This window comes from Tamandua tetradactyla, chromosome 25 (genome assembly GCF_023851605.1).
Source record: "Tamandua tetradactyla isolate mTamTet1 chromosome 25, mTamTet1.pri, whole genome shotgun sequence".
Lineage (NCBI taxonomy): Eukaryota > Metazoa > Chordata > Mammalia > Pilosa > Myrmecophagidae > Tamandua > Tamandua tetradactyla.
In genome coordinates this window covers 45,856,355-45,875,255 of record NC_135351.1, presented here as the reverse complement: position 1 = coordinate 45,875,255, position 18,901 = coordinate 45,856,355, and the positions used below count along the sequence as shown (strand labels likewise).

The window sequence follows — 18,901 nt, the reverse complement described above, 5'->3', positions numbered from 1 at the left end:
ACTGTTGCTCATTAACCACGTGGCGACTTGGGTAAAGTTGATGAGGGCTCGTGGCCACACAGTTCAGGCTGGAGTGTTAGAGATTCTGATAAACTTAGAACCTGGGAAGTTTCCCAAATGGCCTCCTGTGAGACCCCCAAATGCAATTAGTCCATTTAAAATAAAGGACGATTCCTATTTTTATGGTGAAATACCTCAGGAAATATCAGTAGCTATGGACTATTTATGGCAGAAATACAGATCTATTAAGATTTGGATGAAATAGGAGATACAGAGAAATGTGTGTGTCAGTGGGAACCCGGAGGAGCTCAGAGCTGTGCACAGCAGGTCCTGGAGGGGTCTGGAAGTTGGCGACTTCATGGAACAGTTGTGAGTGGCTGTGAGCTGCCCCATGCTCGCTGGGTGTGCCAGGAACGGTGGGTGTGGGTAAGGGTCAGGGCGAGGGTCAAGGTCAGAGCAAGGGTCAGGGCGAGGGTCAGGTTCAGGGTGAGGGTCGGGGTCAGGGCGAGGGTCGGGGTCAGGGCAAGGGTCGGGGTCAGGGCGAGGGTTGGGGTCAGGGCGAGGGTCAGGGTCAGGGTGAGGGTTGGGGTCAGGGCTTCCGAAGAGCCCCCGAGCAGGGCGGACGGAGCACGGGAAGCCTCAAGAGGTGGCGGGGAATGAAGAGGGCGGGCCGTGGGGCACAGGGGTGGTCGTGTGGCCCCCAGCACCCCCGGGTGTTGAGGGCATCGGGAATGTAACCCCTGCTGTGCAGCGCCCGCAGCTGGGTGCCTGCCCTGCAGGCCGCAGAGCCAGACGGGGCTCGTCCAGGCCTCTGGACACCGTGGAACCGGGTGTCTCTTGGCCAGTTGCCCCGGCTGCCCTCGCTGCAGCTGCAACCCCGCAGTCCCCGCCACATCTGGGGCGGCCACTCCCCTCCAGGCCTGGAACCGTGCTGCCACCGCAGCTTGCGTCCGCCCGCCCGTGCGAGCTCTTGTCTGGCCTCAGTACCCAGGCCCGCCATCCTCATGTCTGTCCTCACTCCGTCCTCCCGTCTGTCCTCTCCCCAGCTTCCCCGTCTGGCCTCACCCTGTCCTCCCCCCACCTTGGCCGGTGACCTCGGGGACGGTGCAGGTGCTGGCTCAGGCCGGCCTTGGGCCCCCACTGCCCAGGGTGGCTCCCACACAGACTCAACCCCACTAGGACCAGAGGAGCCGCTGCCCCCAAGACGGACCGTGCACGGCTCGGGGGTCCCGGAAACAGCATCGGGCGGTGGCTGCGACCCGGGCCCTGCTCCCACTGCCTGGCCCAACGGCCGCGTGGGGAGGAGCCTGCAAGACGGGCCGGACTGCTGCCCCCAACCCTCTGCCCTCTGCCCTGACACCCTACCCCTGGCCCTGCCCCGTCACGCCCACCCCTGCCCTCTGCTCCACCCTCTGCGGGTCCGACTGGCATCTCCCTCATGACTTTCCTCTCAAGGCTGCCCATTCTCTGTGTGCTCCAGGGGGAAGGAAGGCTGGGGAGGGACCTCCCCTGGGGGTGCCCGGGGATCTGTGGGGGCCGGGGAGCCCGGCATTGGGCCACTGAGCCCCTTCTCACTAACTGACCTCTGTTCCCACCCGGTGCCTTCTAGGACTCCAGCACCTGGGCAGTCCCTCTCCCCATGGGCTTGGCCAGGCCCCTGTGGCTGGGGCAAGGTGGGCAGCAGGTGGGGCCGCCACCCCCCCCCCCCCCCACCACCGGGGCTGACGGCCCAGTAGGGCCGCATGCATAAGAGGAGCCCGGGGTCGCCTCGGGAAGGCCCCAGTTTCTGGGCACACGCTGCTGAGCCTGCCACGCTTCTGACAGCTCAACAGGGGTGGGGGGCGCGGGGGTCTGGGGGGTTGGGGACCTTGGGCTGGCGGGCTGGGGCGCGGGGCCGGCACCTCGCGCGCCCTCGGTTGCGGCTGCTGAGCTGAGCTGAAGCCTCCCGGGCGCCATGTCTCGCGTCTGAGGGTTTCCACGGGTCTGCCGATGTCGAACAGAGAAGACAATATGAAAAACCAAATGGCTGGGAAGCCTTTCCTCTCCTACAGGGCAGTCTGTCCAGGTGTGGGTGAAATCCTGCGGAAGAGCTTTCTACAAAGGCTGGAGGAGGTCGCGTGGCGCTGCGAGCATGCGGCCCTGGGAGTGACCAAGGCGCCGGCCCCTTCCGTGAGCTCCGCGGGCGCCGCGACACTTCCCCCCACGGGGCCCACTCGCGGTCCCAGGACCAGCCCCTGCCCGCAGAGCCCCTGTCCGCCTGCCTCTGACCTGCCGCTTGGAGCCTCTGCTCCCTGAAAACCCACTGCCGTCCCTTCTGCGCTGACCCGGCCTTGCGCGGAGGGCCACGGGGGTGAGCGGCGATGCCGTCTGGGGCCGTCTGCACGTCACGGGCGTGGGCCCCCCACCCCGCCCCCACGCAGAGTGAAGCGATGGATTTACCCCCACTTGTCCTTGGCTAGGGTAGGAATCGACTTTACTATTTGCTTAAGTTACATGATGGGTTAATTCCACAGTTCAGAGGAAAAAAAGAACACATTTTCCAAGAAAAAGGGCTTGCTTGGCTTCAGGAGACATGATTTTAATTTGCCCAGTTAGAGCCCTTCACATAAAGAGACGTTCAAATACATCTACTGGAACATGTCCAGAAACATTAATTTATAATACATTTTAAAAAATACCAGCTTAATGGCATTTATTCACAAAAATATTTTGTTGCCTAATTTTAACCTTTTGCTGCGAAATAAAAGATGCAAAACAGCTGCAAAGCACGCAGCTGGTGCCGGCCAGGTCCGGGCAGCGAGGTCCAGCAGGCATCTGCCGGCGACAGGTAAGGTGGGGAGCGCCTGCGAGGCGGGGGCCCCTGCAGCCTTCCTGCGCGTTTTTGGGGCGCCCGTGATCTCGGCCGCCGGGTGCTGGGAGCCTGTTCCCATCTGCTGACTCCGTCCTCTGCTGAAGCAAAGTTCAGACGACACAAAGCACACAGCAAAAGCGTAACTCTACAACTCCAAAAGCAGAGTTCCATTGCCATTAGCCTGGATGCCTTTTAAATGCCTGAGCCAAACAATCCACAACAAAGTAATGCTGATTTATTTACATCTCACACAGTACCAAATTTGAGTAACTTAATGATGAGTCTCACTGTGAGATACCAGCAAAACTGACATTCGCAACGCTCCTGACAGAGAGGACAGCAGAGCTGGCACCCGATGGAACGGGCCATAACCCAGCAGCAACCTGAGGCCCAGGCTGGGGTCCGCGGATGGGGCTCGGGTAGCCGAGGCCCCCTCCTTCTCTGCTGCCATTTCCTGCCCCCCTCGGGCTCTAATGCCCATCATAGGGACCCCGGTGTGGAGCGCACTGGAGACAGCTGAGCAGTGGCAAGTGCAAGGAGCAAAGCTGCGGTAGCAGCCTCGCACGTTCTCAAATGAGAAAACAAGTCGTGGCATGACTTTCAATACCACAGGCTCAACCACTTCGAGGGAGAGGGGGTGCTTAGGGTGCAGGGGAGGGGGGTGCTTAGGGCGCAGGGGAGGGGGGTGCTTAGGGCGCAGGGAAGGGGGGTGCTTAGGGCACAGGAGTGCTTCCAAAGTAAATACAGACAAAAAGCCTGGGAGTACTGACCAAGTATCAAAGCATCAGAAACAAACTCTGTAAACTACAAAATAAATCCTTCATTGACAAAAATACTCTTCATTTTTGGAAAGTTATTTTTAAAAGGTAGAAGAGAATACCTGGGACATGGTTTTAAGTGTCTACATCTTTTTGGAGAGTTGTTAGAGGGGTGCTGGCAGCAGCTGCAGCCACTGAGGACGGTTTTGTCATTCTTGTTGTGGGTATTTCCCCACCAAGGAGAGGTAAGGTTTGAAAATGCTCAATAGAAGTTTTTGAATATTTTTTTTTAAACCACAGCAACAATATCTTTCCTGTCATGTGTGAAGACTTTTTAATGATGTATGATTTTTAAAAATTAATTGTATCTCGATATGAGATACTTATATTTCTTATTATAAGCATAAAACAACTTTTTTGTATGGATAATATACATACTTTTTAAGTACTTTGACTTAAACTTAACAAGTTCACCATTTTAAAAATTAAAGAATGCAGCTATAAAAATTCCATTTTAAAACTAAAAGTATATTTGCTAGCAGTGTGTTTAAATAGAACTTTCCTGTCTGATCTCAAAACAAATCTGGAAGTGTTGCAATCATTTAAGATGAGAACAGTGGCTCACAGCAGATGAGTTTACCATTTTTCCATCCTTGGAAACCATATAAAACCCAGCAGAAGTTTTAAAGCCATGCTCAGTTCACACATAACTTTGGTGTGTTTTGTAAATATGTAGCATTTGCTTTGAACTGAGGAATGTGGTCTTAAATGACAAAAAGTTTCAGTACCTAAAAAACTGCAGAAAAATTCAAGTTTAAAAGTTCAGTCCTCTTCATTTTGCAAAAGCAAACAAAATCCCCAAATTAAAATATAAATCTGTGCCACACAAAAAGTGTGACCTGGATGCAGCTTCCCTGACAGCATGCCATGCCATGCTCAGGCCCGTCCCCCCTCCAAAGCCCCCTGTCCTACTGTCAGCTGCCCCCCCCCCCCCGCCCCTGCCAAGCACTAGAGTCAACACTTTCACACTTAATTCAAACAACTTCAGAGGAATTAACATATCCTAAGTAAAGGAAAGACGACTTCTTTTACTTGAAAGCACTACACTTAAACTGTAATATGCTACACACAAGACAAATGGGCATTTTCCACTTCCATAAAAACATCAGATTAAGAAATTAGTAATAGTTCGGTTCTATCTACAATCATTTTTGCAAATTGAGGGGATTACAAAGAAGCAAAACTGAAAGGAATGGAATATACAGAGTCTGTCAATGAACCTACATTCCAGGTGCCTGCCAGAGCACATGCATCTGGGTCTGAGGATGGAGAGAGCGCAGGGATGGGCACGTGGTTCCTACAGAGCCACTTTCTGCGACAGACACAGCAGTGACTTGAGAGCTGAGGGCCCCGGCAGCAGAGGGTGACCTCGAGGCTGCACTTTTCTAACACACAAGTGTTTTCCTGAACTAACTCACCCTCTTGTGGGTTGCTGGTGATGAGTACTTTTTGCATTTAGAAAGAAAAAACAACAGCTGCCATCTCCCAGATAACAATGAATCCCCTGGGTTAGTTAGTCCTGCAGACTGGCTCATGGCTACAAACCCAATTGAGAGCAACTCTGGGAAGTTATCCTCTAGACTCAGGACACACCCCAGGCCTTCTAATCCCCCGAAAGAGTTCCGGTTTGCTGTGCACAATCCATAGACTAACTTAAAAGTGAAATAAAATTACTCAGACATCCAAATTCCCTCTAAAACCCATCTCAGGCAAATGTATCCACTCTACTTGAAAAACAGTTAATGATACTGGCCCATTTTATAAACGACAGGTTGTAATGATGAAGTTGATAGCAATTAATATAAAATAACACAGCAAATTAGGGAACTGGGAACCAGTCAGTGTATTACTTTATTTCAGAGCTTCCCAACTTCTTCAGACCTCTAACTGCTGACTTCATGGACAATATTCACAAAACCAAGCCTTTTAAAAATGGCGTAACACTTCCTGTGACCCATCACTGAAAAATGGGCACTGAGGAAATATCTGATACAAATCGAGCAATGTGTAAACTGCTGAATGTTCATCACACAGCTGGCAACTAAAACCAAGTCATTTACTAGTCCCTTCTACAGATTAAAAAACTTTGAACATGGCTGTACTTCTAAAACGTCTTTTGGTTTGATGATTTGTCTTCTTCACATGTATTTAGTTGTTTCCCAATATTTTAAGTCAGCTTTAATGTAAACTTTCATATTCAGCAGTGCACATTATACAAAGTAAACAAGGAAGATGGCCGAGGGACAGGGAAGAACGAGGCAGAGACGGGGTGTGCAAACACCCTGCACGCAAGGCAGAGACGGGGTGTGCAAATGACCTGCACGCGAGGCAGAGACAGGGTGTGCAAACGCCCTGCACGTGAGGCAGAGACGGGGTGTGCAAATGCCCTGCACGTGAGGCAGAGACGGGGTGTGCAAACGCCCTGCACGCGAGGCAGAGACGGGGTGTGCAAACGCCCTGTACGTGCACGTCCGCTGTCATTTGTGCTCGGGGTGCCTCTTGATGAAAGAAGGCTGACAGTAAACAGTTGCGCTCGCAGGGGACAGGGACGCTCTGTTCACGCTGCTGCTCTCTCCTGGGCACTGGCTGGCCGCTGCCCACGGTGGCCGAGGACGCAGGGCTCCTGTCCTCCTAAGTCCTCGATGGGGAACAGGGCCTCGCTGCCTTCTGCACAAGGTGCTGTGCGGGTATCAGCACAGGCTGGAGACGGGGCTGCAGGCATGTGGCTCTCCCCACGGGTGGCACGTGGGCAGAGACAGCCCCTGCGGCTGCTGCAACTGTGGACACGCAGGGGCCTCTCCACCGGGGCTGAGTGCTTCAAGGCAAGAAGAAAACTCTTTTTTTTCCCAGCAGTTTTAATTAAATAATGCAAAGTTACATTTGGTTTAACATTTTATAAAAATTCAAGCATAAATGAAAACCATAGCCAATTGCAACATGTCTACAAATGTAGCCAGTCCCCAGTTTGGTCAGAGCCCCCTGCGCCACCTCGGTGAGGCCGGCGCAGAGCCCCCTTCCTGCACGGAGCCTGCCCCGTGCCCTGCCGGTGCACCCCAAAACGAGGCTGCCCAGTCAGGCCGCAGCCTCCCTTCTCCCCGAGAAGGGCTTCACTGCCATGTTCTGCGTTGGACACAAGTGCACACCACCAGGCAAGAGGTGCCAGGGCCGCGCTTTGGGGGCCGTGGGGCCTGTCCGAGCTTCTCATTCAAGGCCCCCCAGGAGGTTTCTGCCACGGGCCGCTGCCCTCTGCCTCGCCTCCCCTGTGGTTTTGGCAGGTGGACGCTTGCTGCGGGGAGGCAGGGCAGGGATCTGCCAGGCCCCCCAACTGTCGGGCAGGTCACACCCAGGCAGGCGGGGGGCCTGTGGGGCGCCAGGGTGGGGAAGGCGGGCTCTGGGGTGGGCCTCCGAAACATTCACTTTCCTAGAGAAATCAGCAAAAACTCAACAGGGCAACTTCCCCTTCCGGGCGCAGCTGGTTCTGGCAGGGTGTGGCGGTCAGAACTGGTACCACTTCTTATCTTTATATTTTAACATCATCTATGGGGAAAAACAAGAAAAAGAAAGTTTAAAAATACCACATTAATGCTTACAAGTGGTTTCCATATTTTTAAAAACCATCCCACCATCCTGAGACCCTCAGTGGCGGGGTGGCCTTGTGCCTTGGGCTCAGCTGCGAGCAGGCGCTGGGAACGGGGTACCAAGAACCTACAGGCTTTCACAGCTCGCGGAGATGTCGTGGAAGCGAACGTCGGTGCAGTGTATTTCTTTAGGATCTAGCTGAGTCCCCTCCAGGTAAAGGAGTTTTCAACTCACTAATTGAACTAAAAATGCTGCTTAAAGAAAGAACCTGGGGAATGGAAGTTTCAGCAGCGACATGACCGCCAGCTCAGTGGACTGACCACTCTCTGTGTCCGCACGGCACAGCATCCCCTATGATACCTCACAGGGGACAGAGCCTGAGCTTCAGGAGTTACCAGGGCAACAGGGCTGAAACCAGGGCCCGGCCCAGCGTGGCTCCCGACCAGCTATGGACGCAGAATGCCCTGGAGGAAGCAGGGAAGCCAAACGTCAGACCATTGGAACTGACCACACGCGGCCCACAGGGGCCACGGCCAAGTGGGGCGGGAGAGGTGCCTGCCTGCCCACCTGCAGGATCCCCTCCTACTCGTACAACCCCCACCCCCCCACAGGAACCCTGCCTGCTCGCACAGCCCCCACCCCCCCGCCCACCCACACGGCCTCACCTGCCCATTCGCTGGGCCCAGTGGCCTCGGCCAAGCCTTCCTGGTTTCCGAGCCCTCAGCAAGGCAGCTGTGGCCGGATGGGAAGGGGGAGGAAGGGCAGGTACCGGCAGCCAGCACTAGAGTCACAGGGGCTGACTTGGCTCCCCAGAGGTCGAGGAGGGCAGCTGAGGGCGAGTGGCCAGCAATCGGGTCAGGCTACAGTCTGACTCGAGCCCAGATCCCCTAGCTGAGCTGTCTATAAGACAGACAGACTACTGCATATTGACGGACATGCTGCCAATTTCAAGTGCCGGGCTCTGCCGGGGAGCAAAGAGGGAGGCTGAGGTCTACAGAGGTGTGTGTGGGCTCCGAGCACTCACACACACCGACGCCCAGGAGCTGACAGCACCTGGGGGCCCCAGAAGTGGGACAAACAGGCAGCGCCACTGCCCTTCCTGAGAGGGCTGACAAGGGCCGGAAGACGAGGCTTCTTAAATTTAGAAACCTCAGTAAAGAGACCCAGGCTGATGGACGGCATAACAATTCCCTCTGATGGGAAAAACCAGGAATGGGGGCATATATGAAGGATATGCGAGGGCCGAGCGTGCCACGGTGGGGCATGCCGGGGACGTGCCTCGTGCGCGTGTCTGGAGAAAGAGTCTGCACTGGCCAGCATGGCCGCGGCCCTCTCCTCCAGCTCCCCGAGCTTCTGTCCACGCTCGTCCAGGGCTAGCCTGGCACGGGCCAGCTCGCCGGCGACGCCCGAGGCTGCTCCCTTGACTCCTTCGGTGCCCCCGGGCCCTGGGATGTGCTGCACGAGGCTCCTGGAGGCCTTGCCTGAGGCTGCTTCTCCAACTGCAGGCGGGGGGGACAGGTGGGGGGACGGGGATGGGTGGGGGATGGGGGACGGGGTGGGGGAACGGGTGGGGGATGGGGACGAGTGGGGGATGGGGACAGGTGGGGGGGTGGGGATGGGTGGGGATGGGGACGGGGTGGGGGGACGGGTGGGGGATGGGGACAGGTGGGGGGTGGGGATGGGTGGGGGATGGGGACGGGGTGGGGGGACGGGTGGGGGATGGGGACAGGTGGGGGGTGGGGATGGGTGGGGGATGGGGACGGGGTGGGGGACGGGTGGGGGATGGGGACGAGTGAGGGATGGGGGACAGGTGGGGGGACGGGTGAGAGATGGGGGACGGGGTGGGGGGACGGGTGGGGGATGGGGACGAGTGAGGGATGGGGGACAGGTGGGGGGACGGGTGGGGGATGGGGATGGGGTGGGGGGACGGGTGGGGGATGGGGATGGGGTGGGGGGACGGGTGGGGGATGGGGACGAGTGAGGGATGGGGGACAGGTGGGGGGGACGGGTGAGAGATGGGGGACGGGGTGGGGGGACGGGTGGGGGTGGGGAGATGGGCAGAAATGAAAACCATTAACACATGCACACACGCAGTAGGACATGCTTTTCTTTTACTGTAATGTTTTTAATCATCTTCAGATCCTCCTTCAGACATGCAAAGCACACTATTCTACTTTGTACTACTTCGCCTCTGGGGGCTGGGAATGATTTGAGGAGTGGATGTGTCCTGAACCGGTTCCCGTGATGGCAGTAATTACCCTTACACAGGCAAAAATAAAGATTAATTCACTTAAAGGTAAGAGGTTTACACTTAGAGGCAGAGATTTGATTTAGTTTGTTTCATGCTTTCTCAAAAAACACTATGCTTAGGCTCAAAGGCAGAGAAACCTGAAGACAGGACTAACCCGGTCTTCCATTCGTCTTCAGAGGCCGCGGCCGTGCAGGCTCCTTGTTCCCACCCACGGTGCCACGCACCAGAGAGACCAATCCCCTCTTTCAGATGCTCTCGGGACCTCGCAGCCCTCCCCCTCCCCCCGCCACCTAACAGACCGCAGCACGGTTCCAAGGTTTGTCGAGCGCTGACGCCTGCTGCCCTCTGTCCACCCCGCCACGTGCCCCCCAGGGCCCCTGCCTGCACCAGACCCGCTCACGGCTGCTCCGGGTCCCCTGGGTGCCGACCCTGCCGGGCCCCCGGCTGCGAGGCATAAGCCCCTCCTGTGCGCCTCCCCTCCCGGGGGCCTGGCACAGCCACCTGTTACTCCCCCGGGGCACAGCAGGCCTGGGGTCCCCACCCGGGGGCCTCCCCACCTACCCGGGGGACTCCCGCCCACCCCCCGCCCAATCTGACCGGACTCCAGAGTTCTCCCTCTCCACTCAGACCTGCACCCTTACCCTGCCACCCACAGCGTGCCTGTTTAGTCCACGAGGCCAGGAAAACAATGGCACTGACTTCCCCAGAGGTACTGTGGGTTTCATAAGTTCTAGACGCAATGTGATTTCTTCACAATTATTACGATTAAAAAAAAGGATAATATTTTCCATGTAAAAGGAACCAGGGAAAAGCAAATGTCTTATAAATCTAAAACAACTTCAAACTCAGCAATACAGAATATTTTGATTTAACATTAATTCTTGCTTTCCATTTAAGCTTTGCTGTTTTGACATATAATGTACCTACTGCCCAGATTACAAGGAAGCAAGCAGCCCTGCCTCTTTCCCCGGGTGAAAGCAGGTCTCTTGTGGGCTCCGGCCCTGCAATAACTGACCCCCCACCCCACCCCCTGTGCCGATAGTTCTTCTCCGCTTCTCAGTCTCAGTCCCCCCATAGACAGACTCTTATTTTCACTTGAGTGTGGCTTCTGTGTCCCACGGAAAAAAGACAGGTGCTTTCCAAGAGCTTCCGTGTGCTGGCGCGTGGCTGAGGTCGATATTCACGTGGCATAGACACCCCACCATCTACTCACTTGCTCTCGTCTCTGAACACTGGGCTGCTTTCAGCTGCTCCCACAGTGCCTCACTCAGTGTCCTCTCTGTGTCCCGCTGGATGTCAGCACAATTCTTTTTAATTGAAATATAATCTACCTACCATAAAATTCCTCCCTTTCAGGTGGTTTTTAGTAGATTCGTGAGGCTGTGCGCCCACTGCCGCTTCATCAGCCTGAACAAGCTGTGTCCCCATAAAGCAGTAACTCGACTCCCCACTGCCCCAGTCCTGGCACCTCCTTTCTGTCTATGGGTTCGCCTGTTCTGGACACGTCCTAAGCATGGAGCCACACCATATGCGGCCTTCCTTGCTGGCTTCTTTTGCTCGGCATAATGTTTCCAAGGTTCACCTGTGTTGCAGCGCATGTCCGGCCCAACCCTTTTTCATGGCCAAAGGACACCCCGTTTATGGGCACAGCACACTTGGCTCCCAGCACTTCTGCAGACAAGCAGTAGGGTGTTTCCAGCTCTGGGCTCTTACACATAGTGCTTGTCCACAAGTTCTCTTGTGGACATGGTTTCCTTTCTCTGGAGCACATGCCCAGGAGTGGAATTGCTGGGTCACACGGTCACTCTCCACTTGGCTTTCTGATCAGCAGTCAGACAGCCATCCACAGCGGCTGTACCGTCTTACCTTCCCTCTAGCAGCGTACACGGTTCCTAATTTCCCCACATCCTCACCAACACTCGTCATTGTCTTTTTAATTCTAGCCATTCTCGGGGGTGTGAAGCGGGACCTCATTGTGGCTTTGATTTGCATTTCCCAGATGGCTAATGATGCTGAAAATCTTTTCATGAAGGACATTTATATATCTTCTATGGAGAAATGTCTACTCACACCCTTTGCCCATTTTAAATTGTAGGATTTGCCCTTTTATTGCTGAGTTTAAGAGTTTTTATATTTCCTGGATACTAGGCCTTTATCAAACATAAGATAGAAATATATGTGACTTGCAACCCATTCTGTGGGTTCCTTGTTCACGTCCATGATATGCGTCCTTTGAAACACACATTTTAAATTTTGATGAAGTCTATTTTTCTTTGCTTGTGTTTTAGGTGACACATGTAAGAAAACATGACCTTCCAAGGCCGCGAAGATTTGTGTCTGTGATTCCTTCTACAAGTCTTATAGGTTAAGTTCTCATGAGGTTTTTGAATGGAGTTAATTTTTGTATTTGTATCTGTACAGGCCAACTTTATCATTTCATGTGCAGATACCCAGGTGTTCCAGCACCATTCACTGAAAAGGCAATTCTTCCCCTATTAAACTGTTTTGGTATTCTTGTCTGAAACCAGCTCACCCTAAAGGCGAGACTTGGCTCTGCTCTCACAGTTCTATCCCATCCGTTTGTCTGCACACACGGAGGACTGCACTATCTTGGTCACTATAACTATAGTAAGTTTTGAAACCAGAAAATGTGAGTCCTCCAACTTTTTCTTTTTCAAACATGTTTTTTATGAATTAAAATTTTTTTTTGATATTCTGGACTCTTTGCATTTCCATACGAATGTTAGGATCAGCTTGTGATTTCTGTAAAAACCCAGCAGGGCTTCCTTAGGCACCGTGCCATGTGTGCAGACCCGTTTAGGGCTCCTGGACGCCTTCACAAAAGGCTAAGCCTCTGCAGCAGGACTACGGCTGCCGTGCCACTTATTGCTCTTGTCTTCTTTACTTTCCTCAGGTGGTATTTTGCAACTCTGGGTGTGCAAGTGCTGTACTTCCTTTGGTAAATCTATTCCTAAGCAGTGTATCTTTTTGATGCTACTGTAAATGGAGCTCTTCAGATTGTTCACTGCTAGTGTGCAGAGATGCAATTGACTTTTTTCACATGGGCAGGTACTGGGAACCGAACCTGGGTCTTTGGTACAGCAGGGGAGAACTCTGCCACTGAGTCCCTGTAGCCCACCCACTGCAGTTGACCTTTTACGTTACTCCTCTGTCCTGCAAACTTGCTGAACTCATTTATTAAAATATTGTTTTGTGGACTTTCTAGGGTTTTCATGCCCTCTGTGAATTGAGACAGTTTCAGTTCTTCCCTGCTTGTTGTGGCCGGAGCGTCCAGCAGTGCTGGGGGGCAGGGGTGTGTGCCCAGCGTGAGTGGACGGTGGTCCGAAGAAGGCGTGTGCCCAGCATGAGTGGGCCGTGGAGGTGGAGCTGGTTAAGGTGCCCACATGGAGCGAGGGTGGCTCCAGCCCCCGTGGCTGAGTCCTGGGGAGCAGAGGGAAGTGGACGCAAAGAGAAGCCGCAGGAGCAGCAGAGCCTGGAGTTGGCGGAACCAATAGAGAAAAGAGACGCTGCCATGTGCTTGGCCGCGTGTCAGGAGAACCTAAGACAATGCGCTTTCTGGCCACGAGGGACTCCTCTTTCGTGACATGCCAGCTTTTCTGCGAACTGTCTGTTTTGCACATTGAACTTTGAGGTGTTCTTTCTATATTCTGGATAGAAGACTTGAGTTGGACATTTCATTAGCTGCAAATGCCTCCTCCTCTTTAGTGTCTTGTCTTTTCATTCTTTCTCGGGGCTTAGATTTTGCCTTTTCACTGTCTTTTGGAACACTGAATTTTCTCAGGTGGTCAGATTTACCAGTCTTTTCCTTTGTGATTAGTGTTTTCCGTGTCTGAAGAAATCTTTTCCTACTGCAAGGTCATGAAGACATTCTCCTGTATTACCTTTAAAAGTTCACAAATTTCATTAAGTTTATTCAGAGTGTTTCTAAGTCTCCAATGCTGTCTAGAGAGCAACACCGGGCAGTATGCCAGTTTCAAGCAGGGCAGGCCTGGCAGCCACAGCCACCCTCTCACTGCCTCCCTCCTCACCAGCAACTCTGGGGCGGCAGCCACATGCCACAATGGTGGAGACAAGGCCATGCTCAACGGAGGCCCTGGTCACTGCTGTGTGCCTGAAGCCTGCACGGAAAACGGAACTGTGGCACGTTGAAATGCGCCTGAAGTTGAGCTGTCTGCAGGCCCCTTATGACTCTAGTAGGTGGCACAAAACCTCAGGGGGATGACATGGAAGCTTGGGGGGATGGCACGGAACCTCGGGGGATGGCACGGAACCTCGGGGGATGGCACGGAAGCCTGGGAGGATGGCACGGAAGCTCAGGAAGATGGCACAGAAGCCCGGGAAGATGGCACGGAAGCCGGGGAATGGCACGGAAGCTCAGGGGATGGCACGGAAGCTCAGGGGATGGCACGGAAGCTCAGGGGATGGCACAGAAGCCCGGCAGGATGACACGGAACCTCAGGGGATGGCACGGAAGCCTGGGAGGATGGCACGGAAGGCCAGGGGATGGCACAGAAGCTCGGGGGATGACATGGAAGCTCGGGGGATGGCACAGAACCTTGGGGGATGGCACAGAAACTTGGGGGATGGCACGGAAGCCCAGGGGGATGGCACGGAAGCCCGGGGGATGGCACAGAAGCCCGGGGGAAGGCACGGAAGCACAAGAGATCCTGTTATGTCTCCTTTTGATTCTCTACATTTCTCATCATGGTCTCCTGCGATGTGACAGTGTGTTTATTCCAACAGTGCCCCGAGCATTCCCAGGGCATCTGTTGCTGCTGTGTGGGCCTCCCCACCACCTCTGCTGCCACGGTCCTCACCAGGACCCAGTGCTGCCACGACCCCCCCACAGGCCCCACCACTGCCACCACAACTCCTGGGCCCCTCCCCATCCCTGCCTGACCTGGGCCTTGGTGCATGGGTGCTGTAGCTGACTCAGTGGGTCCCTGAGGCCCCATGTGAACCAACCACAGCACCAGTCACCATCCTGGGACATCGTTTTTCTTAGAGAGGCGTAGATCCCCCCGAAAATGGTTGAGTGCTGCTATGATGGTCTCGCTCTGCCCTTTCCCTGCCTGGAGTCCCAGGAGCCCCTGACCCACTGAGGGAAAGGCCTGCCGTGCCCATCACTCGCCAAGGAGCCTGGTGAGCTTGGACGGGCTTTGCGTCCTTCGCACTCTGACACCTGCTTTAGCAATTGCAGCTTTAGAGTAAGTCCTGGCATCCAGAGGAGCAAGGTCCTTCCAGCGTGTTCTCTGTCTCCACGAGTGCATGTCTCGGACATTCTTAGCTCCGCTCGCGGCCCCCAACACAGATGAGTACCCCAGTTTCTCAGCCTCCGACTCCAGCCAATAAACTGCTCCAGGATGAGCACCGGGTGCCCACCCTCCCCCACGCACGCTCCCTTCCTGAAAACTCCTTACTATGTCATTGGCTCCTTTTTGCTTAAAGGAATTAAAAACAGACAGACAGATACACATACATAGTTTTTAAATTTTTGCTTAACATATCAGTTGTCCTTGGTGGAAATGTTATTCCAAACTGTCTGGCCTCAATGACACAAAGAATATTTTTAACTATTTCATGTATTTTACTAAAATAATTTCATGTGTTTTACTAAAACATAGATATTTTAACTATGATGTACCAAAGAGGAACAAACTGTACATAACTTAAATATGTAAGACAAATTTCTATGGCTCAAATATCTTACAGATATATTATCCAAATTAAATAAACGAACTTACATAGCTCTTCTCTATCAAGAGACTGCGCACCGCCTCCAAACAAGCCTTTAAAGAATCCCCTGTTTGGTGCTTCAGGTGTTTCTACAGGAGTGAAGAGCTCACCCAACATTTCCTTTAAAATCAAAACAAATTAGAATTGTTAAAGTTTCAGGGAAAGTGAACTGTACTCACAGAGCCACCACCGCAGAGCCGTTTGTGGTGTGCGCACGGCGTCACCTGCTGAGGGTCACAGTGACGGCCACTTCGAGTGGCCAGACCTGGGCACTGCCTCCCGCACACGGCCCTAAGATCACGGCAACTGGACCAGCCTGCCGCCAGCTCCTGGCGGTTGAGCAAACATGATATTCCAACTGAACTGTAGGAAATTCTAACTTTCATGACGAAATTTTCACATAACTCATTGTCAAAATTGATCACTATAATGATAACTAGGTCTTCCTACACACAAGGAAGTCAGTTTGACCTTCAGCTGCATCAGAAAACTGGCGATTTGGAAACACGAATGGATTCTTCCCCCATAAACATATGCTAGGAGAGAATTAGGCCCACAGACAACCAGCCATGCATCTGGTAGAAAAATGGGAAGACTTCCTTCTACATGGTCTGATTTTTCTGATATTACTGTCAACTTTCTCCAGCAAGCAGCAGTGGTAAGAGTAAGTTGGGAAAGAAGGGCTGCTGAAGTGTTACTCATTTTGCTGATCACTGAAGGGGGCAACGGGAACTTCCGTAAGAGACGATGGCCAGAGGAGGCGGTGCTACGACGACAACAACGCACAGCGAGACGCCCACCCTGAGGTGGCCTCCCCAACCAGACAAGGAGCAGCAGGGGCATTTCGGAAGCTGGACTAACCACAGTTTCAGTCAGAAGTGGAGTGAAACCCTGGCACGTCCTCGCCTCTGCTTCTGCAAAGAGGGGTACACCTGGAAGGAAAACTTTCTGAATTCAAACATCAAACCTGTTAAAGCCCACCACATACAGGTAGCTACTACTGCGTTCAAATGTACATTACATTATAGAGCAAAGGTGATTTTAGGTATATTCCCAGTCATTTTTAGACTATCTCTCACTGATTTTATGGAAACTGTACCATTTACTGTTCTTTATGCTGAAGAAAAGGGTGGCGTAGCTTATCAGAGGGACCACAGCTGCCGCACCTCCAGCTGTCCGCACCTTAGACCACGGGCTCTCACGAGCCTGTGACTTTCCAAAGAAGAAACACAAAGCCAGAGGAAGAGGTACCGGAGCCCGAGGGGTCTGGGCTGTGTCCCTCCCCTCCCTCCCTCTCGCCAGGGGACAGTACGGCCACAAACCAGGTGCCAGGGGCCAGCACGGCCACCCACCAGGAACATTAGCAGGGTCAGAGACAAGGGACACACTGAAGTGCTTTAGCTCATCTCTAAAGCTCAAAATTAACTGTTTCTCAAAGTCTTAGTATTAGGATCTGGGAAGAAACACTGGTGTGGCAAAGAATATATTAAAGTAATATTAAACGCTATTTACAGGTATTTTTTCACTTGCATTAAATACAGCTTTTAACCTTGATTAAATTGACTATTTAGGATGATTAATGTTAAAGACTAGTAAATGCTGGCAAACTCTAAAAGCGAACCTCCCTACCTCAACTCATACTAAATTATTTCTGAAATGATACCTTGGACTTTTTAACCACTCCAAAATATAAATATAAAGAAACACAAACACCTATCTGATTTTAGCTCTTGGGTCTCATCAGTCTCTGTGGGAGCTGAACAAGTTTACAATTGAGAAGTCATCACATGGGCTGGTCAAGCTTTGGGCTCTGAGAACCACTATAAACTTTTCACAGGACATCAGATAATCACTGAAGTTGGTTGTTTCCATTAAAACTCTGTTTTGTAAAAATTGAGTCTGAATAAATACCTTCAATGACAACAGCTACACATTTTAATACTGAATATATAATATATTTAAGAGAAGTTCAATAGTTTAACAGTTATCACTTTTTCACACTGAGTAGTTGGTTTTTGTTTATAAGTAAGTCGAGTTTAGCAAATTGTTTAAAATGTACTAATTGGTATATTCCACTTCTTTATGATAATGCTGTTTATTTAAGGTTCAAAAATGAATACAAATAAATTTTCAATTTGAAAAGATGGCTTACTGCACATTTTTCTTGTGTTTTCACTCAAGATGAGAATAATGCTCCCGGTGTTTCTATCCATAAACATATACTTCTGTGTAACTGCCTCTCCATGATAGTGAAAGTTCCTGGAATCCATTACTTCCTAAAACCAGCTTTACTGAGGTATAACTGACCTGCGATAAACAGCGCACATTCCAGTGTACAACTGGTAAATTTGGCGAGTCTCCACCTGGGCACACATCCACCACCTGAGTCTCCTCCCGCCCTCAGCAAAACCTCCCCATCAAATGCCGCAAACCCCTTCTCTGAGCAACTGCTCATTCACTTCCTCTCCTATAGGTTAACTTGCCTTTTTCTGGAGTTAACTAAAAATGGAACAATAAAAAATTTACTATTTTGTCTGGCTTCTCTCATGCAGCATAATTATGTTGAGATTCATGCACGTTTCTGGATGCGTGGAGACCCTGCCTTTCTGTCCTGAGTGGTTTTGAACTGAATGGACGTCCCATCTGCCCATTCATTTGTTGATAAGGACATCTGGACCATTTCCAGTTTTTGGCTAATAAAAATAAAGAAGCTATGAACATAAATTTCCCTCTATCTTGGGTGAAAAACTAGGAATTGAATGGCTGGGTATTAGCCAGGTTTGAACATTTAGCTTTTTAAGAAACTGCTAAACTGTTTTCCAAAGTAGCGGTACTATTTTACTCTCTGTTAGCAGTGTATGAGAGTCTTAGATTCTCTGCATTTGCGCCAAAACTTGGCATGGTTGTCTTTTCAATTTTAGCCTTTGGACAGCTGAATCTATCAATTTGTTCTTTTGAGGATCATGCTTTTGGTATCATAGCTAAGAAACCTTTATTTCCTAAAGTGATATAAAGATTTTCACCTGTGGTTTTTCCTCGAAGTTTAAAGTTTAAATTTAGGTTCAGGATTCATTTTGAGCAAATTTTTGTATGTAATGCCAGGCATGGATCAAAGTTCATTTTTAAATTTCAATATCTGTTTCACCATTATTTGTTGAAAGGGCAATCTTTTCTCCAGTGCATTACCTTTGTGTTTTTGTCAAAATTCAGGGATGCACTGATGTGTGGGTTTGTCTCTGAACTCTCCAGTTCTGTTCCACTGATCTCTTGTCCATCTTGGCCTCAATGCCCTGCCCTTCGGGCCACTGTGGCTTTATGATGATTCTTGAAATCAGATAGTGCTAGTCCTGCAACCTTTTCTTTTACAGTTTTTTTTTTTTTGGCCTTTTCTAGGTCCTTTGTGCTTCCCTATGAATTTTAGAATAAGCTTGTCAATTCATACACAAAAGTCTGCAGGATTTTGACTGGGATTGCTTTGACTCTATAGATCAATACTGGGAAAACTGACTTCTTAACAATATTTAGTCTGATCCGTGAACATGGGACATATCTCAATTCACTTACGTATTAAATATCATTCATCAATATTTTGTAGTTTACAATGTTTGGGTCTTTCACATATATTGTAAAAAGCATCCCAAAGCA

At 51.5% G+C, this 18,901-nt stretch overlaps 1 protein-coding gene across 3 annotated transcripts in view; it reads right to left on the bottom strand.

Moving 5' to 3' along the window:
• Positions 1–2,555: 2,555 nt before the first annotated feature.
• Positions 2,556–18,901, bottom strand: part of STXBP5 (syntaxin binding protein 5) — a 192,483-nt gene continuing 176,137 nt past the window's right edge. For all 3 annotated transcript variants that reach the window (XM_077143412.1, XM_077143413.1, XM_077143414.1), the window contains 3 exons: positions 15,265–15,376; positions 8,527–8,747; positions 2,556–7,206 (listed from right to left, as the gene is read on the bottom strand). In XM_077143412.1, the coding sequence (XP_076999527.1) occupies positions 7,165–7,206; positions 8,527–8,747; positions 15,265–15,376 (375 nt within the window). In that variant the 3' untranslated portion in view covers positions 2,556–7,164. The remainder of the gene's footprint in view (positions 7,207–8,526; positions 8,748–15,264; positions 15,377–18,901) is intronic.